At 37.6% G+C, this 27,393-nt stretch overlaps 3 protein-coding genes across 7 annotated transcripts; all 3 read left to right on the forward strand.

The window, feature by feature from the left end:
* The first annotated feature begins 5,807 nt into the window (after positions 1–5,807).
* On the forward strand, positions 5,808–7,477 carry tcf15 (transcription factor 15). 3 transcript variants are annotated; one of them, XM_081707865.1, is made up of 2 exons: positions 5,808–6,546; positions 7,134–7,477. In XM_081707865.1, the coding sequence occupies exons 1-2, from the start codon at positions 6,037–6,039 to the stop codon at positions 7,197–7,199; spliced, it is 576 nt and encodes a 191-aa protein (XP_081563991.1). In that variant the 5' UTR covers positions 5,808–6,036; the 3' UTR covers positions 7,200–7,477. The 3 variants fall into 3 exon arrangements, with proteins under 3 accessions (XP_081563991.1, XP_081563989.1, XP_026887163.1); XM_081707863.1 differs by having other exon boundaries at positions 5,808–6,535; XM_027031362.2 differs by having other exon boundaries at positions 5,808–6,525.
* A 13,498-nt stretch (positions 7,478–20,975) lies between these two features.
* LOC145653771 (uncharacterized) lies at positions 20,976–23,831 on the forward strand. 3 transcript variants are annotated; one of them, XR_014119976.1, is made up of 5 exons: positions 20,976–21,152; positions 22,032–22,373; positions 22,622–22,755; positions 23,081–23,285; positions 23,517–23,831. XR_014119976.1 is itself a non-coding variant. In XM_081707940.1 (4 exons), the coding sequence occupies exons 1-4, from the start codon at positions 21,134–21,136 to the stop codon at positions 23,604–23,606; spliced, it is 585 nt and encodes a 194-aa protein (XP_081564066.1). In that variant the 5' UTR covers positions 20,976–21,133; the 3' UTR covers positions 23,607–23,831. The 3 variants fall into 3 exon arrangements, 2 of the variants coding, with proteins under 2 accessions (XP_081564066.1, XP_081564067.1); XM_081707940.1 differs by lacking the exon at positions 23,081–23,285; XM_081707941.1 differs by lacking the exon at positions 23,517–23,831 and having other exon boundaries at positions 23,081–23,510.
* A 1,572-nt stretch (positions 23,832–25,403) lies between these two features.
* On the forward strand, positions 25,404–27,239 carry LOC145653772 (uncharacterized). Its single transcript, XM_081707942.1, has 4 exons — positions 25,404–25,526; positions 25,744–25,865; positions 26,036–26,258; positions 27,104–27,239. The coding sequence occupies exons 1-4, from the start codon at positions 25,427–25,429 to the stop codon at positions 27,109–27,111; spliced, it is 453 nt and encodes a 150-aa protein (XP_081564068.1). The 5' UTR covers positions 25,404–25,426; the 3' UTR covers positions 27,112–27,239.
* Positions 27,240–27,393: the final 154 nt, after the last annotated feature.

The following is a 27,393-nucleotide window of genomic DNA, read 5'->3' on the forward strand; positions in this document are numbered from 1 at the left end:
TTCACTCACCCATATTAAACCTGCTTCTTGTTTTGTAATAAGTCTAACTAACATTTTTTTGGTTTCTGACTCTCTCTCTCACTCTCTCTCTCTCTCTAAAGAGGTAAAGTCTGCAGTTAGTTTATTCCCTGCTGAGCTCCATAAATAGTTGAACGGCACTAATAACACTTTAGTCTGATGGTGTGTTTATTCAGCTTCACACTTCACTACAAAGACCCAACACATTTTAGTCACAGTAAATGTTTTGGTTTCTTCCTGCTTATTTCTTTCCATGGTGGAAATAAAAAGATAAATCAGACACATGATTAAAATAGCATTATCTGAAATAGTTGTATTTTATACATTTTATTATACCTCTAAAAAATCTGGTGTTATATTTTACCCTAATTCTTTTCAAAACACTATAATTAATGCAGTCTAAAATAATAATTAAAAACCTTTATTATTATAGTTTATATTGCCCAATATATTGTGTCATTGTTTATCTAATAATAGCTTTAATCATTATGTATTAAGGTATAATTGAATTTTGAGGGACATCTTGAAAAGCAAAGCATTTATGCGTGAATTGCAGTGTAAAATATAGAGAGTCTTCAACATCAAACAAAAATAATTTAAAAATGGTAACACCAAATACTATAGATATAGATCTATGCCATTTCTAGGACCAAAAATTACACTTTGTTCATGGAAATATTCAAGATTAGCTTTAATGAACACTTAGCACCCTGCAGGTTTTCATAATAATCACAGGGAAAAAATACCAGAAGAATAGCATTAAGCAGCTAACTGATCATAACATTCAACACACTCCAACCCACCATCTTATGAATGAGAGTAAATGCAGACAGGGACTCGGAGCTGAGTATGCATATGAATATGCACACAGTTGCTGTATCAGAAGATCGTCTTTACTGGCGTGTGATGTGAGTAGCATATTTAAAAACAATTGCCTACATAAAAGACTAGTCATTTGAAAGTCATTTCAATCTAGAAGTCCCTGGCGTTTCCATGTGTGAAGGCCTTATTAAGGATAAAGCAGTTGTACGATGTCTCCTGGTCTCTTTGTGATTTGCTCTCTATCTCCCAGTCAACTAAGCAGAGCACAACACAGATCCTTCCTGCTCTACAGTGATCAGCAAGGTATTTACGGTCACGGCTGACTGCTGGGATCACTGTACCCACAATGCCCTCTAGCCCCAATGGTCATATAAACACTTGTGTAGGTGGTGGGTATCGAACGTCTGCAGTTGTATACGTGGGTTGTCGGGGGTTGGGGGTTGTTGGTGCAGCTGAGAGCTGTTTTGAAGTGACACTGTGGCATGTTTGTCAAAGTGACCCTCAGTGACATCTTACGAGTGAGAAAGTGAGAAAATGAGAGCCTGGAAACCATTTGCCCCCCATGCTGTAGCCCCTCCCTATTACAGCCCCGTCCCTCCTTTTTGTTTGTGAAAGCCAGCAGTGTGATACATCTCAGGAATCGATTGCTCATATCCATGCCAACATACGCAAGTATATTAACCTCTCATTCTTTTTACTCTCACTCTCACACTCTTTATTTCACTGCACATGTGCAGGCCTGAACATCTGCCCCATGTTTATTTACCTAGCACTTAACTTTCCCCAGTCCTGCAAACAAAACTTCACAGCAGGGCGCTGCATGGTGCTGGTTGCTCCAGCTACTGCATAATCCCAGAGATCCCTGCATCTCAAAAACAGTGTTGGCTGACCACAGACCAACAGCATTTTTAAAAGCTTAGACAAGACTAAAGCAATTATATAGATATATATATATATTAGCAGGCAAGCAGTTATGACATTCTGTAGTATATTACTGCTGCAGAACAGGACATCACTCTCAATCTAAATATGGAGTGTTAGGTTCTAAGTAGTATCTTTGTATATTCTTCATGCATTTTAACTAGAAACACTTTGTGTGGCAAGAAACACTTTGTATAACACAGAGTAGAACATTCAAAGCTAATCACACACATTCTAATATGACTGCACACTTTCTGATTTCTCTTTTGTTGTGTTGAATTAGAGCATATATGGAATTGGAATAACCTGTTCTATAACCTTCTTTTTAAGGCAGGATGGCATACACCATATATTTATCTCATATCTGTGCCTTAAGCATATGAGAATGATTGGTAAATAATGGATATCAATTGAATCTAAAAGTGTATCTATGTGTTAGAGAACACTGAGTGTTGGTAGCTTGTGGGATGGAGTCTAGTGGGGAACTGAACCACTGTGAGTGGAGAAGGGAGTGTTATATGAGTCACTGTCTGGAAGTGTTCTTCATCTTAGTGAACAAAGAACATGCATGCATGAATTTCAATGGAAAAAGAAGGAAAACAGTCATAAAAGCCTGCATGTGGAATGCTTGAATTTTTCCAATGGAAATGACTAGGACCTGGGTTCCCAGAAGCGTAGTTAGCACCAAAATCATCTTAAGGCTGAAAAGAGAGCATCAGCTAGAGCACATTCTGTCTAACAACTAAGGACGAGCTTACCATCCACCGGCATGGTGCTTCAGGGACATGAGGCCCAGAAAAAAGACTCTGGATCAAGTGCATGTGGTCGTTTGTGTTTTAGCTTTCCAGAACTGGGCCCTTGGTGTTTAGAGGAAACTTGAATGATCTTTGCAGTAGCACTGTAGTGGTCCCCAGCCAGTGCACAGCTAACAGAACTCGTCTGATGGATTTTACACACAGATTTGTCTTCCTTGATCATTCTAAAGCTTTTTGCCAGAGTATCATAATAGCAGAATCAGACTTAAAAAACATATTTGGTTGATCAAATTATTTAAGCATTATAGAACTGTAAGCACTGTTATTTAAGTGGCAAAAGCAATTATTCTGCTCTAAAAACAATAAAGAATTTAATTAAATGTTAATTTAGAATTTAGTGAGTTACTGTCAATTTAATGAATGCAACTGTCAAAGTATCATAACCACAAAAACATTTATTATTTTAAATTATTTTTGGTGTCAAAATAATGTAATCTTGAGGGGATTCTTATAGTTGGACATTGCTTTTAATTGTACTAGTAATAATATATAATATTTAAATTTTAATCATGAGCATTTTATTTCAGCATTTTCTTTTTGCATGTAAATAATCAAGTTTGTGGCTTTAAGTCTTTATATACTATATTTTATAGTATTATTATATTTTATATTTTATATACTATATACTATATTTAATCATTCACTTCCATCATTCTCTCCTAAGTATCATAAGTTAATTGATATTTGGAATTACTGTGGTGTTTGGATAATGGGAGCTGTTCTGGAATGAGCAAACAAGTTCAGGCAAAATGGTCATTTTGGTCGTGGTCACATGCAGTTCTTTCAAATGCTCATGCACCACAATTGTTACATCTGCATTGTCTTCAGTTCCTAAGGAGCTTATGTAGTTGCTTCCTAAACAGAACCAGCAAAACGTTATCTGAACCCAGTGAGTCCAGCCATGTGTTTTCTTTATATTATGGTAATAACTTGAATGGCCACTGTACTCAACTGTTTAATGAGAACCCACTACCTTGACTTGTCTTGTTCATGGTCATATTCTGTAGGTTGCTCATTTTAGCAAGGAAATACAGATACTAAGTAAATACAGTAAATTTAAATGTAGTAAAAATACAGTTTAACAAATATAAAAATAATTTATATATATACACTTATTTACGTTTGCTTATATTTATAATGACTTGTACCCATTTAATGTTTACATAATTAAGCCTATATTAAAGGTAATTTAAAAAAAAATACAATAAAGTCTACATTTCTTGTAATAGTTCACCAAGTAGGCCTTACAGTGTGGTAATAGGTTGTCTTAAGACCTGAATAAATGACCTCCTAGCTGAGGAATACAAGCTGAGAGAGGTTAAAGTTGAAAGGGCATAGGTCAGGTGGTTTAGTCATTCCTTTCTATTGAAAAGCAGCATACGAGCCTACAATTACGTCACAAAGGAAAGTAGTACCACTTTCACTCCTCATGGGGATTCAGAATGCATGCGATCGCCCACCCAACACACACTACAGTGGCATTTTATAAGAATGTATTAAGACACCAGGTCTGAAGTAGGATACAACTCTCTGGAGATTTTTTTCCAAACTAACCCCTCGAAAATTTAAACCAATAAATAAATTTGTGTGCTCAAACCTTATTATACAACTGCAAATATATATATATATATATATATATATATATATATATATATATATATATATATATATATATATATATATATATATATATATATATATATATATATATATATAACTACTATACAGCTTTGTGGCTCAGTGTCAAATTCTGTTTAACAGTAACTATTAGCCTAATTTCGCTTATTGTTCTTACATAGTCGAATGTTTTGTTATGCAAGGTCGGACTGTATTATTATTGTTTATTTCATAATTGGTGTGTGTGTGTGTGTGTGTGTGTGTGTGTGTGTGTGTGTGTGTGTGTGTGTGTGTGTAAGAGAGAGAGAATGCCCACCTGCAGCTCTCTGTCCGCTCCCTCTCACTGACTTGCCACCGAGAGAAAATAAACCTCGCGGCGGGTGCTTGAACAGTAAACCTGTCGCTCGAGACCTTCTAAAACGTGTTCTCGTTCACAGTTTTTGTACGCTGTATGCAAAAAAAGAGAATGCATAAAAAGGTAACAGCTTAACAACATATACAAGAATAAAAATAATGTGATTTTGACTATGGATATCACGATATGCATCATATTCTGTCCTGATATTGCTAAATAGGCCGAAGTGCAGATGAGTGTAGTTTGCAAGACTGAGATATATGCACGACACATAATATCAATTTGTGATGATCAGTAGCAAGTATTTGTTCTGAAAAAAAGTTTGTTTATTTAGAACCTGATTGCTTTTTGTCGTTTTACTGAATTTCAAGATAAATCCATTTATGCAGGTATAAAAGAAATCTGGTTAAAAGATCGGATTAGAACATTTGCTAACACTTAATTTACATCACTTGCCTAATTTAAGAAACTAAGAAGAAACATATTACTGTCTGTGTTTCGGTACTTTTTACTGACAGTCATGCGTCAAATGGTTAAGCAGAACGAATACCTAACTATTAACAGCAAAAGCTTGTCACCAAAAGTTAGACTACGTGTAAACTGTCTTTTACAAATGTATGCCAAACGTTTTAGAATTACACAATTTGTCTTATTCGCATCCCTTTTGTATATAAAATGCATTTTGTTCTCTTAATGCACGTTTTTATGTGTTTTGACAATGAAACAGTCTAATTCACGTTGTACTGATCATAAAGTCGAAGCTATGTTAAGGGTAAGTATATGAATTCTCGAGAACTCACTTTAAAATAGAGAAGGAAACATTTATTTTCTAACTAATTAAACTTTGGCTGGGCTTTAGCTGAAATACTACAGATTAAACAACAATTAATCATCCAATAAAACAACAACAACAACAACAACAACAGTAACAACAACAACCCCAATAATAACAATAATAATAATGATGATGATGATGATAATAACATCCTTTAAGATTGTTCCCTTGCTTATATTTCTATTTCAATTAATGAACTAGAAACATCAAAGTGAATTCAATTGGCTCGATATAATTCACTTTAACAGTATTCAGTAAATTTGCATTTATTTAGTATTAGGTTTGAGAGCTTTGTTTTTTATTCTATTTATTTATGTGTTTGTATTTAGTTTAGTAACGTGTATATTTTGTACTCGGCTGGAGTTTCTTCATTTGCATATCCTTGACAACTCCTCCCCTCATTCTATAAGACCCTGCGCTGCAATGCACTGTTCATATCTGCTCCGCTCTCTAATGCCTTTAAAGAATTCTATTTGGCAGACGCGTAATCATGTTTATGAACAGATGAAAACACAACATGGACAGGCTTTGTAATGTTTGCCTAAATAGTGCGTAAAAAGCAGCCTACCTATCCTTCTTTTCGGATACTCTGGATATTTCTATATTGTGGTTTTCCATTGATTCTCTTTTTAAGTTGGAGAGGTGCGTTTCTGATGATGGCATTTGCCATGTTGCGGCCTATGGCAACTCATCTCGTGTACCCAGATCACAACATGCTGTCGGAGGATGAGGAAAACCGCAGCGAAAGCGATGGCAGCTCAGACCAAAGTTATGGGTGTTGTGCAAACGCGGACAAACGGCGGCGCATGTCCCGCAAATCCGGAGTGAGCAGTTTGGTCATCGTAAAACAAAGGAATGCGGCCAACGCGCGGGAACGGGATAGGACGCAAAGTGTCAATACGGCATTTACAGCATTACGGACTCTAATTCCTACGGAGCCGGTTGACAGAAAGCTCTCCAAGATTGAGACGCTTCGGCTGGCATCCAGCTACATCTCTCACTTAGCCAACGTCCTGCATATAGGTGACGGTAGCGAGGACGCACAGCCGTGCCTGAGCGCAGTGTATAGCGCGCAAGGGGAAAGCGGTGGGAAGCAGCCGCGTACCATCTGTACTTTCTGCCTTAGCAATCAGAGGAAAGGGGTAAGCGTGTGTACGTTTTCAGTAAGTACAATATTAGCATGTGCAACGAAACGGTTAAGTAAGAACAGTATCATACTGTGCAGTGCTCACATCTGCGCTTAAAAGCGTGAACGCCCAATCTGATTCTTACAAAAGATGATGCAATGACCACTTTATTTATATTGTGCAACGATATTTGTGATTCTCAAAAGATTCAGTTATATCTTGACTGTACTTTGGAACTGCTGCAATTGCAGTATAGGCTACGTTTAAATCACAGGATACTCCAATGGGTATAAAAAGGTCAACACGTTTTATGTAGGCTAGAACTTTCATTCTTTTCCATAGGCAACATTGTTGAATTGTGTTGTAGTGTATGTTGTTGAATTGTTATTAATGTATTATGTGGTTATATTGCAAAGGCTACTATGTAAATTGTTTTGCCTGATAACATTTTGTAATTCGATTCGTGACAGAAGTAATATTTAAGTCACTACTGTAATCATTGTTTAAAGGCTATATGTTGATACCAGTGGTGTGTTACATTTATTCTTCACAAACGTAGGCCTATGTTGTGTTTCTTTACGTCATTAGCACGAAATGACACCATTTTCTTGTATGTTTTGCAGGTAAAAGATGGCAAAGACTGTCTCAGAATGCGAGGAATAACGTCTTTGCGAATGAGCCGCCGATAGCCGACTGTGAAACCTCGCCGCTTTAGTTGTGACATGTCGAACTCAGGGAAGCTCGGGGAGAAGCGCCGGTCCGCCAGAGAACGTAGAGACTTATTTTAAAGTACTAGTAAGTGATTCAAGAGACAGCTCTTTATGTACTTTCTTTTTCATTTCTTTGAACATTTTAAAATGCAGTGCATACACTTTTGTCAAGAGAGAGTCTATAGATTTGTTTTTAAATGTGTGAACACAAGGTCTGTACCCCACAGTGAAAAAAAATAAAGTATATTTTTGTCAGATTTATAATTCCCCTCGATTTTTATTTACAGTGTATATTATTTTGTATGTTGATAAAAGCCAACTGCTAGAGCAGTGACACTGGAACAGCGCTAATTAAGCCGTAGTGCTCATCAGGACACAATCACCAGTATACTTTAACATTGCTCATTAACAGTTAAACTATAAGACATCTCGGAAAGGTGATGAGCTTGCAGGGTTCAAGGAGACTCTGTAGTTTTTTTGACAACATGCTTCTGTTTTGATTTATATGGAATCTGTTCAGACTATTCCAAATACTGTGAAGTAGCCCCTGTAACCAAAATATATATTGTACATTCAACCACATAAATATATAACCAAACTTATTTAGCTGGCTGTTCATATGGCATTTTGTTCTCAAGGGTGCACTGAGGTGGTGGAGACTTTGTAAATATCTTACAGATAGGAGTTCTTAATGCTCCAGAATTTTTCACTATGGTTCTAGAATACAACTGTATCTAGATACAAATATGGAACAAATATGTGACCAGGAGCCATGAAAGGGGTTTTGCATAGTAACGTTCCTTGATAAGAGTGTTGAAGAACACTCTCCTACACAAGTGTAATATAAGGTTAGATCTTTCTCAAGAAAAAGTGAAGAATAAAAATGTAAATGTAAATGTAAAAAGGAATTCCACAGATGCTTGCTGTCCGGAATTGGAAAAGGCTGTTTAGTGCTGTGGTCTGCAGTAGCAGTGGCAAGCCTGCTTTGAGGTCTTCAGAGGCAGAGGCTACAAAGGTGAAAAACAGGAAAGGAATAGTTAGACTCTCTTTGTATTGGGGCACTAAGACTGGCAGTTCTAAAACTGTCTATCTGATCTAGCAAAACAGCCATATATTCTGATGTAAACCAAGGAGAGGCTGTATAGAAACATTGCTCACATTTATTTTTTATTTTTTGCTGGAGAGAGTAAGAGGAAAAAATGAGAGAAAAGAAGAAAATAAGCACCCTTTTAATAAGAAATCTACAGTACCCAAGCAGACAGAGAGTTTATAAGTATGGCTTCAATAAGGGAACAAGTAAATATGTAAACAGTTGTTAAATAGCCTGGTTCCTTTGGCCAAAAGAGCTGAAATGGAATTAGAGTTTAGATTCCATCTGCAAATAAATTTAGGCTATCCAAAATTTCAGAATCAGCCTAGATGTAAACATGATCTGGATATTTAAAAAAAAAAAAGGTTTAAAAAAAAATCATGCAGAGCCATGCAGAATCCATCCATCCATCCATCCATCCATCCATCCATCCATCCATCCATCCATCCATCCATCCCATTTTCTGCTTTGAAAGTGTGGATGAGGCAATGCTGGTGCAAGCGTGGTGTGAGGGTCGTGGGCTCCAGTGTCATTGGCCAGAGTGTATTTCTGCAAATCTCACGCTTTCAGTCTTTTCTTTCTCTCTCTTTTTCCCTCTCGCCTTTTCTGTTTTTTGAAGTCTGGGATGGATTAGTCACGGTGAATAGTACCCCTTGGTCGGTGCAGGGACCTTGACACAGCTGTGTGTCTGAGAGTTGTATAAATCACTAGCGGGGTCGGCAGGAGTGGGGGGGGGGGGGTAGCAGGGAGGAATGAACAGAAAAGGGGGTGTGTTGGGGGGGGCTAGAGAACCCAAAGAGACTTAGAGAGAGTTCTTGCTGCAGCTGAGGGGAAGAGGGCCACATTTCTAGACCGAGATTTGAAGATCTTGGAAGAAATACAGGGTCACTGAACTCCCAGTTCTGAAGTCTGTTTAAAAATAGTGAAATCAAAATATAGATCTGTGCCAGTTTTGAGACCTGAGAGACATTGACAATGGAATATATTTTCTCCAAACTTCTAATATTTTATATTTATGCTTCACCTTTATTTTCCCATTTTATGTATTTTTTATATTACTTTAGGTGCTGTGGTCCTTTTCAAAGCAAAATGGGCTTTTCAGTGGTCACTATGTGCAACTACAGGATTTACAGTAAATGCAGTATGCACACATGCATGCGCGTGCACACACACAAACACACATAGTCAGCTGCAGGATAGACGATTTGGTGATCTTTCAGCATGACAGGCAGCTGGGAAATGGTTGGCTTTGTCTGCATAGTAACTGTTATCCACAGTGACCCTTTAAGTCTTGTGATGCAGAGTAACCCAGATTCAGCATCCCGTGACTCATAAGAACCTGAAGAAGCTTCCTAAGAGTCACACAAAAGCTGTTGTAAAGGCTAAGGAATATTTCTCCTCTCACATAACTGATTTCATGGTTCTCTCTGAAAGATATTTTTCTAAGTCGCTTTAGTTTTTGCCAGTATTGTAATCACTGAGTTTTTGACAATGACTATTGTAACCGAACCTTGTACCTTTAAGTTATACTGATTTTTACATATTATCATTTCAGAAAAAATCAAATTGTTGAAAAAGAACAGGTCAGAACAACTAACAGCCAGTCCACTTAAAATAAATAAATAAATAAAATAATTAATAACACACACACACACACACACACACACACACACACACACACACACACACACACACACACACACACACTAAGGTAAATAAATAAAAGTTAGATTCATAAAAAAATACATTCGGAAGTAAGTGTTGTAACAAAACCTATGAAAATATGCACCTGGTCATAGTACCACAAAGATCATCATACACAGCATACAGTTATTATTTTGAATGCCTTGACTCTGAAGCCCTATTTGATATATGTTTCTTATCCGCTAGTATACACAGTACAAATCTGGGCTGGTCAAAGCACTGGTCCATTGTTTCAGTTCCCAACTGGCTTTGTGGGTCAGTTCAGTTTAACCCAATTTTGCTTGATGTATGTTTAGTGCTTTGCCTATTGTCTCTAGCATTTATTCCACATTAATCAGAATTAAAGGAAGGATGTGTAGTTCAGACAGGACATGGAGCATGCTTAAGTGTGAGACTTTGATTTAATGAAAGGATGCCAGAGAGTGATGAGATTTTATTGGTGCATTTTACTGAACCTTTAATCTCAAGTCTCTGGAGGAACCATGGTACACGCCTTGCTTACCCAGATGACCTCTGTTGGCAACATGCAGCTCAGCTGTTTCTTTACTGTTCTTGCCAGTAGCTGTGTAAAACATGTATTAGCTTACCCAGATTTTAATTCATACCAATGAAGCCTGAACTAAAGCACAATCATTCAAGCCGAGCTTGATAGGAAAAAAGAAGTGAAGAGAATACTGATGGATTAATTTTGTCCAACATTCGTAAAATATTCCCTTCAATGAACTGATAGTATATAAAAATGTTTTTAACCCATCGACATCAATTTAATTTAATTATTACTATGCTGGTTATTTGGCCATATATTAACTTGTGCCACCAACCACACTCAAACTAATGCTTGTTTATTGCCTTTTCTGAACAGGTTTGATTAGAAGCACACTCTCTCCCACTGATTTACTAACAACTGAACTGTTGCCTAGTTACGCCTGTCTCCAAGGAGAACTCCCCTCTGCAAGTTCCGGCAGGGAAATGGGTCCAGCCAGCTTGGACACACACACTGCAAAACGCACAAACACACACAGGCACACACACTGACAAACATACACTCACTCAGACACACACACTGCTTCGAAGTTTGTCTGACCCAAACCAGACTGTACTCTAAATGTCTGGGGAGGAATTGAGGAAGCCTCCCCAGTGCTTGGGAGCGCATGGAAACACCATTCCTATTTAATAGAAAAGATTGCTGAGGGTCTTCCCTTTTTCTGTTTCTCTCGGGTATCGGTGTGTGTGGGTGTGTGTGTGTGAAGAGGTGAGTGTCGGTGTGTGTGGGTGTACTGCTGGCCCAGGCATCCGATCTGAGATGGCTCCCTGAGGCATCTGTTCTGCAGGAAGATGTCTGATGCACACAGGAAAGCAAAACATGCGTGTCCAACTCCACCACGGACGTCTCCCCATACACCCACCCCCAACACCTTACTGTGGGTCAGCTCCGGTCCTGACATCATCCGGCAGCCAAAGCAGATGGATAGCTCCCAGAAGCCAAACCAGGGCAAAAGAATAAAAGAATGGGAGAGAAAGCATCCTTTTCTTCCCAACAAATTCAGCAGGCATGTTAACGACACAGACAGAGATGAATGAATAGAGAGATAGGGACAGAGTGAGTTCTGGAAACCAGATCCATTAACTCTTGCCTCCATTTCTGATTTCTAAAGTAGGCCATACACAACAAACTACAGAGCATGTGCAAGTCAAACATCAACGGCAGCAAATACCTCCCTGTAAGGCAAACAAGTTTATTACTTTTCACCATCAAAACTATTTGTGTACAAAGACATTTGCTGTCACAAAATATCACACTGAACACCCACCACAGATATAAACACACACGAATACATATACTATTTGTGGAAGGCACAACATATACTTTTAGTCTGGCTGACCATCTTGCTTCAGTGGATGTGCTAGTAATAGCAAAGGATATATGTTTTTGGAAGAAACACATTTTTTCATAAGCTTCTTAGGTGGAAGGTGAAATTCACTTTCTTAGGTGAATAGATTGAAAGTTCCCTGGCAACAAAAAGGTTCACAGTCACACTTTTGTGTGCTTGGAACAAACTTCCTGTGCTTATATTGTGACAAGCCAGGAGGCCAGCCCTCTGACCACTAGGTGATAAGCGCCCCCTATATGCCATCTGTATGTACAGTATTTCCTGCATGGGGATAGAACTGAACCTCATTCCCTGGAGAGCTGACTGCTTCCCTCTTTTGAAGGAAGAGAATTGTTAGAACAAGAAACGATTACTTGGTAATTACTGGGTGCTGTATGTCTGATGGTGATATATACACTTCCTTCTGTATTCATTGTGACAGGAGCCAGAATATAATCAGAATCGACTCGGTGTCAAAAACCTTTGCTGAGACTTATAGGGTTCAATTTGAGCTCTCTAACAGATATAACTCAAATACCTTCTTCAAAAAACACAGTTACATGGCTTCGGTCTTCTGTGGCGCTTATGGATTAATTGTACAAGGAAAAAATATTTGAATCACATCCTTCTAATTCGAGAAACACATATACCAACTTTAAATGATCACTGACCACTGCCATTTGGTCAACCTGCAAATCAAAGACACTAATGACTTACAGATGCATGCTGTATCTGTCTCTGTGTCTCTCTCACAGTGGGGGTTTGGTTATTCCTCACGTAGATTATTTAGCATTTCGTTTTCCACTCTAAATAATGATGAGGAGGAAGGGCTTATGCAGGAAGAATTGCTAGACTTTGTTAAAGGAGACTCTCTCACACGCACCACATACACTCACACACACATTGTTTGTGCTGTATGTTGAAGAATGGGGAAGTGCAAGAGGAATTCCCTGTGTTGGGAATTGCGGGACAATGCAAACTTTGCGCTGTGATCGGCTCAGAGAGCTGTCGGTGTGGAGACGTGACCCGCCCAGACATAAAGCCCATGCAGCCACGACCCTGAGGTGAAGAGTCCGCTACAGTATCGTGCGGACAAAGCTTCCGAAAGAAAACAATCGAACAATTGAGACACGCACCAGGAGGGTGGAGAAAGGACAGCCATCATCATCATCATGATCGTGACCTTTCATCTATTCAGTAAGCATCATGGCTTCCCCTAAAGTATACACAAACACATCTAGGTCACTATAAACAGTCTACAATACAAGCTTAGCATGCTTCTTGCAAGAATGCATGCATACACACATGCACATATAAACATACGAACCTCATCAATGTTATTAAGCTGATGGCTAATCCTTGTTCACTAAAATTTTCATATGAAACATGAAAATGAGTATGGCTCACATTACCAATATGTCTTTGCACATTACATCACTTGTAGTGTTTCTGTGTGTGTTTGTGTGTTTTAGTTACTATGTTTTCACATGGGAAAGTCTCCCAGCTGTGCAAGGGTTGTGTGAATACACTGTAGGAACCATTCAGGGCGTTCCTCTATGTGTGTGTGCGCAGAACGAACGATCATCCAGAGGATATCCTCAATCAAGGGCCAGAGAGAGCACTCTGAACAAGCTCGCTGACAGAAACATAGGCCCTCACACACACACATACACACACACACACACACACACACAAATGCACACACAGCTGAGCCTACTAACAACTTCAGGGATCAACTGCACAATGTGCATGCATACACACACACACACACACACACACACACACACACACACACACAGACACACACACACACACACACACACACACACACACACACACACACACACACACACACACGCACGCACACCTTCCACTATTCTCACATGGCTGTGCACCTCCTTTACATTCACAGACTTAGCTGAGAATTCAGTGACCAATATGGATTTATATCAGATTTTTATATATATATATATATATATATGTGTGTGTGTGTGTGTGTGTGTGTGTGTGTGTGTGTGTGTGTAATATGCATGTGGTAGATGTTTTGAGATGAAAGCTTAGAGATGGATACATTTGAGTGACAATAACACATGCAGACCAAATGTTCACATACAGGGAGTAGCACCTGTGCTTGCTGTGATTAGTTTCAAAGGAATACAAGAGTATTTGAGGGAAACACAGAAGACACAAGCTAGGAATACATTTTAGAGTTCAATTAAAGGCCAGTTTACTGATTGGCGTATAGATATATGCATGCATATGTATAAGACATATGAATGGACGTGGAAGCTACTTGGTTATTTGTAAATGCATTTGAGTTATTTGAGTCACTTTATGGTTAGTGGTCATAAATAAAACCCATGGGTAAAATACCAAATATTCATACTGTGATGAGCCCCATGATGTTTTTTCTTCATAAAAAGTCCAAAAGACTAAAACCACATTTAAGAAGGACTGTCTTTAGTGAGTGAGGCGCATTACTCTCTCTCTCTCTCTCTCTCTCTCTCTCTCTCTCTCTCTCTCTCTCTCTCTCTCTCTCTCCGTCCTCTCTAGATCCTCCTCTCCCTCCATTGTGTCGCTCCATCCTGAAGGGTGCAGGCATTGTTTTATGCAGATGGTGTGATCATGGTGCTCTCTCTTTTTTCCTCTTTCCATTTTTTTTCCCACCTCCTATTAATAACTCTCATTCCCTGCTCCGCTGTCAACAAGACTGACACAGGCAAAACATCCAGGCCCAGTGTGGACAATGGGGTAAGAGGTAGAGAGGGGATCCCCTGGAAGAAGAACAACAGGATGGATGGGAGTCAAACACAGGAGAGGAGAGGAGAGGAGAGGAGAGGGTTTCACTCGCAAGACTGTAAGCCCACAGTGGGCCACTGCAACAGCGGCATAATTTATTGCTGAGGAAACTCAGGTTTACGGCTGCATGCTTCAACCATTTGTGACCTACAAATGGGCCTCAGAGGAAACCAAGCACTTCAGAGACAGAGAGAGACGGGGGGTGGGGTGGGGGTGGGGGGCAGGTCAGGGGTAAGAGATATAAAGAGGGGGAACAGAAAAACACAGGAAGCCTTTTCAGCAAAATATCTTTCATCTGTCATATTGCAAATTCTAAAATGCATACTGACAGGTAAGGTTTGAGAACAGCAGGTGACCCAAAACTCTGTATAAGATTTGCATAAGCTCACATCAGCTAAGAACTAAAAACATAAGTATTTTGAATGAATTTGATCTTACCCATTTGAGTCACCAAATACTGTATGATTGTGCAGTCAACAAGGTGTGCTGTTCTAGAAAGTATGTATATACCATTGCTACTCTATGCTCAACAACTGGCACAAGTAACCTTGTATGCTGATATTATTTATTTCAGCACACCACTGAAGACAACTGTGCTGCACATAAAGTAATCTGTCTCCCCCTTGTGGTTAAATGCAAGGACTGCATGGTTAAACGCGTTAGGTTCGTTTGACTTCAATCTGTGACCTTTACAGTAAAATTGTTATTTGAATATGTAGCCGTGTTTGGACATTTTGGAGAGAAAAAAAACTTGTAAAGCATGGCAGAAAATGACTAGGCTCTTTTAAAAATCTCCTTGTAAACCTCTGAAATATCAACACGTAATAACAATAACGTATGATACACTTGGAAAAAAAAGTTCAATTAATACTGTACAACAAAGCTTTACAAAGGTCAGCAGAAATTATGCTTTATACAACTAAAACAACATGCATTAAAAGATTTAACAGAAATATTGGATTAGAGATGTGGGCATGCGCAATAGCCCTTGGAAGGACCACTCGATATTTAAATGGAGAGAACACCTGCTTTAAACATAGTTTCTAATTGGAAACGCTACGAAATACATTGTGCATTGTGTATTGAGATCCATCAATAAAATAGCACAGGATACATTTCAGCACTTCCGTCTGCAACAGAAGCGCTAGTACGTATGGGAAATGGAGGCTATAACATTCTTTGAAATGCTACCGCCTCTCCGCTTAAAAGTGAAAATATCGATTAATTCATAAATTGATCTCTCTTACTCTGTGAGTGGTGGAATGTATCGGAAACCGTCAATGACGTAACTTAAAACTAAAACCAAACTACCAACCATCAGTCCAGTTTCACTTTTATTTGATCACTTCCAGTTTCTTTTTGATTTGCGGTTAAGCCTTTAATCGACTAAACAACTAAAATGCGGCATTATTTCAGTGAGTAAGCTTATTCGCCAAATTGTGTGGTCTATAACAATATTTTACTTCTTCGTTTGGTCAATTTGCACCTAACCTACATGCTATATAAACTGACAAACCCCCGCATAACTTAAATTGTCGGTCATATTGTACATCTATGTTTAAGGCCTAAGAAACCAAATTCTTTCAAACGTGCCATTAAGTCGTGTTCGACACCGTGTTAATAATTTGTTTTTATACTCTCAGCGCTTCTCCTCATGTTTCCAGTAGCGGAGCTGGCGATGTCTTTGCAAATACCTTGTAAAGTGCAGATGGAAGAAGGTGTTCAATATCGCAAAATAACCTGGTATAAGGTCGGTAGATTTTACTGCATATACGTAATAATTACTAACATGCGAAAGTTCAACTTATTCCCCGTGGTTGTCCTGTTTGCAGGTCATAACTACATCCAACTCATTGATAGGACTGGTCATGAAAGACATCCCCAAGAACAGCACAATTTTTTATAAAATCGCGAATAACTCATACCAAATCGGAGACGATTTCTCCTTGCTGATTCCGCAAGACTCTACAGAACAAGTCTGTGAAATCTACAGGTGCTCTTTATGGCCACCTGTAGGACACCGTATTCTGAAGAGCGATTATAGAATCCCACAAGGTAAGAATCAATATACACGACACCCGATTTAAGTTTTTATCTCTTTGTTATAGGTCTACATCTACTTTTGGAATTTTAAGACCACACTTTTTAGGATACTCATGAACTGCTCTACCTTTCTCTTTGTGTAGGTTGCCAAAGTAACAGTGTTGCGACAATTGATAGCGTCAGCCAGACAATGGACGCGCCATTGGACACCATTGTAACAGGCCATATTTTAATTTCTGTCCCAGCTGTGTTTCTGATTCTTTTAAGTGTTTTTGCAATAGCCCTAAAGTACAAACGTAGGGAAAAATATACAAAAATGCCAGTGATATCAGCATACCTCTTGCCTATATCTAATTTGTGACAATAAATACAATGCTATAATAATGACAATAATAACAATAAACAAATAATAAACAAAACACAACGAGTAGCCTATCAATAATGCATTTACACTGCTCAAAAATTAAGAGATCGTGAATGAAAAATGAGAGTTGAAAATCTTGTCTACTGATACTGTACTTCATTGAGAACAAAATCACATCGAAAATCAAAATACAAATCTGAAATCACATCCAATCCAATGAATGAATTAATTTTATCATGTCTCATAATGTTACTCAGTAGTATCCCATGTACCTGTATGCACTCCTGAGCGTGCTCCTGATTGTTAGTGTCCTGGGGGATCTCCTCCCAGACCTGGATCAAGGCATCAGTGAGCTCCTGGACAGCCTGTGACACTACTTTGTAGTATCGGATGCACGAATGCATAATGTCCCAGAGGTTCTCAACTGGATTCAGGTCTGGGGAATGTGAGGGCCAGTTAATGGTATCAATGCCTTCATCATCAAGGAAAAGCCTACACACGTTAGGCCGCGTAAGGCCTGGCATTGTCCTGCACTAGGTGGAACTAAGGGCCCATGGCACCAGTGTAAATATTTCCATTTATAGAAATGTAGGTAGAATTAAAAGTTTAGCTGGGTAAGTTGGCTGACATTAGCTCTGCTTAGTCAGGTCCATCATTACCTATATACCTGTCAAATGTAATGCAACCACAACTTTCTCATCTGCAAAGTGCTTAAAGGAGCAAGAAGTAATTTTTACCACAAAAAAGAAGCAAACAGTATTTATGAAAGTGATTTTTTTCCCCTATAAAGTGCAGCTCACATAGGACAAATGAACCAGTTTATGCTTAGTAGAGCGAGTCCCACCACATGGAAGTGGCCATGTATGAGATAGCTGTTTTAGCCTAAAATTACATCAGTGATACAAGTAGCAGCTTGATATCAAAGATGAAATTTTGACTTGTAACAACAAATTGAATTCTCAAGGAGCATGTTGAGGAGTGGAGGGCAGGGAATTAATGACCCATTTACAGTTTTTCCCAAATATTTAAACACATTTCCAGAAACAGTGGCTCAATTTCTTAAAACTAAACACAAGACTAAATTGTCATAACTACACCATTTGCCTGCAGAAAAAAACAGCACTCAAAACCATGTGCTTTCTTCTCCTTCCACCTAAACAACACATATATCATACGCTTATATCTTACAGATAAATTCGTAACACTACTATCAGAAGTGTTCATATATGTTTTGGCTTCATGAGTTACAGCTTCTTCTTGCTTTTAGGTGTTTTAAGTGTGCTAAATACAATTCGTGTTTAGAGATTTGAAAAGCTGATTTAGAATGATACAAGAGAGAACAAATGGAATTGTGCTTAGGTTAGCAGTTTGGAGTCATGTTGTTGATACAGGAGTTTCAAGTCTTCAGAATTGGTCATAGTTCCATAGAGTTCCATTATTTGTATACAATGGGAAAAAAACTGTCATAGAGCTTCTTCGTTCTTCAAAGTGCTAAAATACTACATTATGTAATGCAGCCAGTTCAATCCTAACTCTCTTGTCATCATCGCTTTTGTTTTTATGTAGCACCTGAGCTGTACCCACAGACCAGCTACACAGTATTTATTGTGACTGTCACGGACTGCTCCTACCCCATAAGTCACGTGGTACGGCCCACCGCGTGCAAGGGGATCCATATGTACTGTGCTTGTGTTGTAACGACGCCCCCCCGGGGATTGCACACAGGTGCACTGGGTTTAATGTTAATGTCTTGTCTCTATTTAAACCCCTGTCCGTGTGTGCTCCCCTTTGTTGGTCATTGTTGCTACATCTGTGTCAATCCTTGCATAGCCGTAACGTTGTTTTGTGTAATGGTATATTAATGTATCGGTGTTCTGTGTTTAACGTTAAGCGTACAGTCATGTTTTCCGTCAGCGTTATGTGTGAGTGCCACCCTTGTTGTGTATGTTTAATGTCATTAAATGCTTCACATTGTCAAGGGAGTCTGTGTGCCCTGCCCTGCACCCTGCAGCACTCGGGCCAGCAGCGATGTTACAGTGACCATATATTTACAAGTTTAAATAAACTGGTTAAAACATAATGATGAGACTTCTAACAGTGGTCTGTGTAATAGCAGCAGATCGAGCTCTGTTCAGTGTAGTGTTCTGTACAAATATGCAAATCACCAACACTCCAATTCAAGAATTGTCAAGAACATAATAAATGATTATATAGAACAGTGACACAAACCATATCTGAAACAGCCACAAATACAAATGTTATAAGCTATTCATCAAAGCTTGCACAGAAATATTATCCGTACTTCATTACACAATAATTTAATCAAAAACACATACCCAGAATATAGCTGTAGGCAGCAGGAACTTATTAACTCCAGCAACTCCATCCACACAACGCACAATCTTTCCTGCATACAGTTTATTTAGCGTAACTCCAAATACATACATACCTCTTTGTGGTAATGTAATAACTCCATCAGAGACAACAAACAAGCGGACTTTCCTTTAAATCCTAGCTTCATTAAAACTTCATACACGATAGTTTGCACAAACACATGCCGTCCTCTGTGTGCATCGTGCTGCCTCATTGTAAACCTTGAAACTTGGTGGAAAGTACCATATTTACCCTGAATATTGCACAACCCCATATGAAGTGCCTCATACCTTAAAAACATACACTCATTACTTAAATTACCTTTTTACATTTCAGAAGGTCCTATTTCACTTTATAAAGGACATAGTGCAGTTTTTTGTTTTGGTACACTAAACGGACTACTGCAATCCAAAGCTATCTTTCCAGTAGTTTTTAACTAATGACGACAGCTTACTAGTTCAACTCACATACAGTGGTGTGAAAATGTTTTTGCCACCTTCCCGATATCTTATTTTTTGCATGTTTTGTCATGTAGGACCATGTAGGTTTGGATTTTTTTCCCCTTAATAATAAAAACCTTCATTTCAAAACTGCATTTTGTGTTTACTTGTGTTATCCTTATCTAATATTTTAATTTGTTTGATGATCTGAAACATTTAAGTGTGACAAACATGCAAAAAAAAAAAAAAGGGGGGGGGGGCAAACACTTTTTTACACCACTGTATATGGTCTATGGTTCGGATGCATGTTGCATGGATAGCCACATTTGGATGATTCTCAGCCATGACGATCCTATGCAGTGCTATAACGCTTTGAAGAAGCTCATGTTTGTCATGATTGCCATCTAAAGTTATCTTGACTTATCAGTCAACTATTATTTCATCATATGCAGTGCAGGAGTCTCGCATAAAATAGAGACACTACAGGTGATGAGTAAAGATTTTAACTAAACTATATCACCATGAAACTTTTCCAGTTGATTACTTAAATTAGGACAAATACTTTTGTATTGCAAGTTTTCTGAAATGTTATGTTTAAATATGCAAATGATACATTATCTAATCAAATATGCACTCATTTGCATAAACGTCAATAGAGATCTGGACAGTGAATAAAGTCAAATTCTTGTTTGATTTTGTTGTGGTATTAGAATCAAAAGTTTTTACAAAAAGAATTTTGGATCTCTCTTTTTTTAGCTTTTTTCCCCCACTGAGAGAGAGAGAGAGAGAGAGAGAGAGAGAGAGAGAGAGAGAGAGAGAGAGAGAGATGTGATGTGCTCTAACAAACACTAATTTAAAAAATGAGTCTCCTGATTAAAAAAATGTCAACAATAATATAAATGAACAAATGAACAATGTAGACTGTTTGGGCTATTTAAATGAATTTGTCCTATTATATGAAGGACTTCACGAGAATTATACTGTACGTTCCTTTGCAGCAATACGATAGAGGGCGCTGTGGGGCAAGATACTGGTACATTACTCATCCTTAGAGAAACCCTCTCCTGAGCAATCACCAGAAAGTGGCCTTCAGCGAAAAACCAAAGTGCCTGTCTATATCAACGTAACACGCAAATCGTGAGCAAAATGAAACTGACTTGTATTCTTTCTCAGCTTTTTTGTTATTAAGTAGAAATTTTTCAGGGTGTTGAACATAAGAAGAGTTCACAATGCACAAGGGAGTATTGGGTAAGTTAAATGAAATATCTAGCCATTTAAAGGTTAACTTTACTGTTAAGTAGAGCCATATTATACTATTAATACTCATTATACATACTATGTATACGTAGTGTATCCTTTCAAAATGTAAATATGTTAGGTCACATCATCTGATAATAAAAATTGATATAATTATATACGATGTGTCAAACATGTACCGCTGACTAAAGCTAGTAGCATAGTTGAAAGGAAATGTAGCTGGTTAATATTGATAAATAGATACCTTACTTCTACTGTAGATTTTGTTCTTAAAAGTTTATTACTCTTAAAAAACCCATATGTTTGTGGATTATTTAAATGACCACTGACCCTGCTCATTTGTTGATTAACTAAAACTCTAGTAATTATATGCTGACTAAATCTAGTACTTACTGTTTATTGTACTGATTGTTATAGAGCTTATATGCATTTAACAAAATTTAGCATTTAGCATTATGTTTTAGCCACTTTCCTGTCCTCCTTTTTCGTTATTTTGGGCTGGTTGGAAACAGTTATTTTGTTCCGTAACTTCATGGCTATGGTTACCCAATAAGATCTTTTGAGAACTGCTTGGGAATATCATGTGGGTTATTATGGATGTTAGTCTCACTCTGAAACTGAGACTGTAACTGTAACAGGTTCTGGGTACTCAGAGCTCAGAGTTTTTAACTTTACTTCCTGAGATCATGTTCTTAGGAAGATATTTATACATAATGATTTATTTTGGCTGATGTTAGGTTTGATAACATTATTTTTATTCTCAGTATTTCAGTGGATATAATAAATTACTATTATCATCTTAATTATCTCACCTACATAACACAAGATTATAATCTCTCCCACATAAATTGACTTTCATTTTTGTTCCAGCATGGCTTTTTGTGTTTGCTTTGCACTGTGGGATACTGGAGGCCAGGGACCGTTCTGTAATCCAAGCCAGCTGCAATGATGACATTGAACTGCCTTGTACAGCTAGGGATCACATGGTCAAGTATCGCTACATTGTCTGGTTTAAAGACAGCATTGCCATCATTAAAAGGAAAAGCAATGAAGTGACAATTTATAATAACTCCTCTCCTGCATCTCTGGGTGTGCGAGAGACCCTGGTGTTGCAGAATGTGCAGCCCCTTGACTCTGGACAGTACCGTTGCTCCTTGGGAGCAGACATTGGGGGTAGAGATATGGACTCGCATGTCTCGTTCACTGTTTCAGGTGTGTGTGGGATCACCCTTACTGTACTTCTGTCTTCTGAATTAAAGGACCACATTGAATCAAACAACTGATCAGTACCACTAACAGGTTAAATTCTATTACGCGCACAAATTATTAGATATCAGATTCTCGAATCTGGTGGGTTTCATTCTTTTGTGACAATTTATATATGGGCACAACCAGGCACTGGATTGAACTGTAATATGTTTCTTGGGAAAAAAGAATTCTGATCTTTCACTTCTTTCCAGAATGTATCAGTGCCTCAACGGTTCTCACATCTACATGCCCTTTTACTCTGGAGGAGGTTTCAGATATGTGGCTTCTGCTGTTTTTTTTAATCCTTGGCGTGGCCAAAGTCGTCATCTGCTCCACAGCAATCTGGGTGAGATCAAATAATGTCCCCTTCTCTCTTTTGCTCTCTCAGTCAGAGAAAAATGATCTTGTCCTGAAGAATTTCACTGTAAGACAAACGGGGCTATACAAGTGCTCCCTAATTGCAAAAGTTGGAAAAACAAATAACCACTCTCTTGTCATGCTGAATGTCTCAGGTATCCCTACTAAAGTGCTTCATGAATGTAAACAAATTAAATGCCCTACTTAAAATTTTGAATTTTTAATCAGGTCACTAAGTTTGCTGAACTTGGTTTCTTTCCCCTCTCTCTCTCTCTCTCTCTCTCTCTCTCTCACCCCCACACACATACTCTCAGTTTAAACATAAGATAGCCACATGATCGGCCACAAAAGGTTTGGATGGCTGCAAATGAAGAAAAAGCTCCCTGCCTGCGTTTCTAAATTCAGAAGCTAATCTAGGCTGTTGTTTTACTTCTCACCCGTGAAAGGAAACAAACTTCATGTGAACTGTGTTCTTGTATAATTCAAGAACAAACTTCAAATACTACACACAAGCTGCAGGCAAATGTTCAGCATTGTATTCTGCAACAGTTAGTTTTAATCATGCTAGTCAAATATTATTTAGCATGTACAATTATAAATAATAAGTCACTGATAACAAGATGTAAGTATATGACTTAGGTTTGACATCAGAAATAAAAAAGCTTGCAACCTTAACACCCATGCTCTTTCCTCTGTATATGTGAGCTTTGTTTTAGGTGTTCATTTCTTGTATGTCTGCTGATTGTTTAGGTGTGCAAGATGCAGAGAGGAAGTGCAGTGGGCCACAGAAAGGAAGGAAAGCCTAGATACAGACCACAAAACAAACCCATGATGTCCTGAGTTTTCCAAAAGGGACCTTTTTACATTTTTTCTGTACTTAGTTTTTCATATGATTGGTATAGCACATTTCATATGCAAATGTAATAATGCAGTATTGAATGCTGCTTTACTTAACATTGATAAATGAATACAGAACTTTAAAGGATAAATACATTAAATAAAATATGTAGATGTTAAATGTACAAAGATAAAGAAAAAAAGAATAAATGACAATGAGAACAGAAATGTTTTTATTCTGGATTTAATGACAGCTAAATTTGGGGCCTCAGACCCTATGCTAGTTGGATCCAGCTGTGGGTAGGCTAGTAATTAACGATGCCTCAGCATGTTTTGTTCTAATTCTTGGTACTGCTAATTGAACAATACCTATTTATCTAAGAGACCCACCGAGACTGTACTACTCCAGTGTGTCAAAAATATATTTAGACTCAAAGCCATTTATAGATTTATAAACATGCACCTTCAGAGCAACTACATTACTGTGCAAAAGTCATAGGGCACTGCAAAACAAGCTTTTTATTTAGGCAGTTTTTATCAGCATATAAAAACACTATAGCATGTAAATAAACATGAATGCCTAAAACATTAATGTAAATAAACACTAATACAATGAAAAGTAACAGGATTTTTGTGTGCATATTCCCCCTTGCCCCCCCCAAAATGTATTGATAGATTGTGAAATTTTTGGAAGAACACAGGTTTGGTTCTCAAACCTTGCTTCTAGGTCTGACCTCAAAATATCTAACACCAATTTCAAAAGCTCTGAAACACATGAGCTACAGATCAAAAAGTTTTTTATTTTTTGAAGGGCATATAAACACCACTTACCTGACTGTTAGGGCCTTCAAAAATTATATTGGGTGACCAAATACTTTTGCACAGGACTGCATATGTGATAATTGTTAATAATTATTAATTAATGAACTAATTGACCTACCACATAGACCCAATATGGGATTAATTCAAAATACCTGAATAAGTAAAAATGTGAAAGTAAATGAAACTTTCTATACTGAAAATCAGTTATGAGTGCATTTTATGTTAAGTTGCATACAATTTTAAAAGAAATGAATATATCATTATAAGATATATAATATAAGAATTATATCATAAAGCACTTAAAAATTCCAGAAATCTGATCTTATTGCATACTTTGTAGGTCACTCCGATTTCTTGCCCCACTCTTTGGTAATGACCATTAAGGAAACAAAACAAAACACATTACATTAATGCACACACACAAAACTTTCACACAGCACACACAAGGCACACGCACGCATGCACGCACACACACACACACACACACACACACACACACACACACACACACACACACACACACACACACACACACACACACACACACACACACAGAAAGAGAGAGATAGAGAGATACTTAGACTCTAGTGACTTTTTTGTTTTAGCATAATTTGTTGAAGGAGAAAACAAAGCACTTCTGTAAATCTCTCTGGATTCTGTAAATTGAAATTAATCCCAAGGGTCAAAATGACCTGCCTTTCCTAAACCCCTAAAAACAGTAACAGTGCAATAAGACTAATTAATTAGTGGACACCACTCGTTTTTATTACAACACATCTGTCATAATTATTTTCTTTAACGTATGCTTCCAAGTAGGCTATGTTTACAGGTAGTTACTACTGCACGCCCAAATATACTACAGGCTTTACTGTAGCCAACCAACGAGAAAGGGTTCAAACAAAGACCGTTGTTATAGTTTGGATCAAAACAACTCTAGCTGGTACAAAACAAAGACCAAATTCCAACTAGAGCAAAACGTAAGTTGCTTTCTGGCATCTACAATGAATATAATGCTTGGGTGTAAAAAGGAGTTTTATGATGTGGAGATAAATCGATACGGAAGAGAAGCGAATGTAAACAACGAAAACGATACTAGGAATGGTTGGTGGTTATACCTGCTACGAGGACTTAACAATTTGATAGACTTTCACTTGAAATAATTTTTCGCTTACTTAATGTAGTCTACGTAGGTCTAAAATGGTCTACATGCCTTAAATGAGCAAAAAGTTTAAACTTTGTAGTTAACAGATGTTATGTATTCAAAAAAGCTATGAGAAATTTTCAAATACAGTTCGTTTTTGTTTTTTATTGTCCCCAGTTTTCAATCTGCTTGGCCTGTCCATGTCGGTAAATGACAAGCAGCGTTTCGTAGACGTACAGATACCGTGCCATGTAACCGCTGAACAAGGACTTCAGTATCGGAAAATCACCTGGTACAAGGTTTGTGTGGCACAAAACATATGTTATTACTTGCATATAAAACATGTTTATTATTATTGCCTTTAGCCTAAACAAAAAAAAATGTTGAAAAGATTAATTTGAAATTACGTAGCGAACTAACCAAAATTTTAATTTAGCATAATTTATGTATTTTAATTTAATTATCCCAGGTGGAAGAGGGTTCTAATGTGTTAACTGGTCTTGTGATGAAAGATCTGCGTACACGTTTGACTTTCCTATATAAATATGCCAGTCAGCCCTACAAAGTGGGAGGTCATTATGCTCTGCTTGTCCCCGAGGCTGGAGGGGAGGATTGTGGGCGTTACCGTTGCGCTCTCTGGCCTCCTGTGGGTCATTATATTCAGGATGGAGACTATGAGTACTATCCACCAGGTGAGTCAGATATCTCAAAAGTGAGTTATTTAGTGCTGCAGTGACATTCCCTGTCCAGCTTGTTCCAGTTAAAACATAAACACACTGATTCTGCTTGTGTCAGCTGATGGAAGAGATTTCTTTCATGTACAGAATACATATAAATGCACAGTGAAATGTCAATAATAGAACAAAAGAAAATGTGTTAAGCAGTGAAATATCTTAAATCTTAGAAAATCATGCATTCAAATTTCTAAATTACACATTAGTGCAATGTTTTTGGCATCTTTAATATGATGGCTTCATTTCTTGGTAGAATAGAGTTAAGACATTTTAACTCAGAACTGTGGTGACTGAGTTTAAAGAATCATTCAGTTTAATAGTTTAGAATGAATTAAAAAACACCAAATATACATTTTTGTTAAATACAGGGAACGTCAGCATACCTTGATAAACATTGAAATCTAAAACAATAAGACTTTTTCAGAGTACATTTAATGATCTTATTTCATGTTTTTTTTTCTATTTTATGTTTTTAATTTCTTTTTCTATTTTATGTAACTGTAACTGTATTTTGTGTAATTTTAAACATGGAGCAACCACAGGTTGAAACTGAAAATGTAAAAAATGGACTTAGGTTTTAAGACTATGGTTTTAAAAATAGAACAATATGGAAACAGGTTTTTGTTTTTTTTTCTTCTTTTTTTTTTTTCCAGCCAATACAGGCATTATTTCATGGTCAATACTTCACCCTTCACCAGCCACCATCTCTGTTTAGTTTTCTATTTATTTATTTAGCATTTCATATTTTCTCACGTTCATAGATACATTTAAAAATATCTGACAAATGTTGTATTAATCCACAGCTGAATAAAATAATGTTAAAAATAAAATGAACATTACTGAGGCAAGAGGCAATATTTCTAAACAGTAAGTAAACAGTAAATGTTTGTGTGTGTGTGTGTGTGTGTGTGTGTGTGTGTGTGTGTGTGTGTAGTTTTCCCTAGGAGCTGACAATAAATTTATTTTTTGGTTTTGTGTTTGTTGTGTTTACTTAATATTTGCATTCAGGTTGCTCAAAACGTCATCAGCATAGTGAAATAGTTCCAGGTATGAAGACTAGGCTGAGTCTGAGTAATATTCCTCTGTTCCTAAT

This window comes from Electrophorus electricus, chromosome 25 (assembly GCF_041902795.1).
Source record: "Electrophorus electricus isolate QZ-2024a chromosome 25, ASM4190279v1, whole genome shotgun sequence".
Taxonomy (NCBI): Eukaryota; Metazoa; Chordata; class Actinopteri; order Gymnotiformes; family Gymnotidae; genus Electrophorus; species Electrophorus electricus.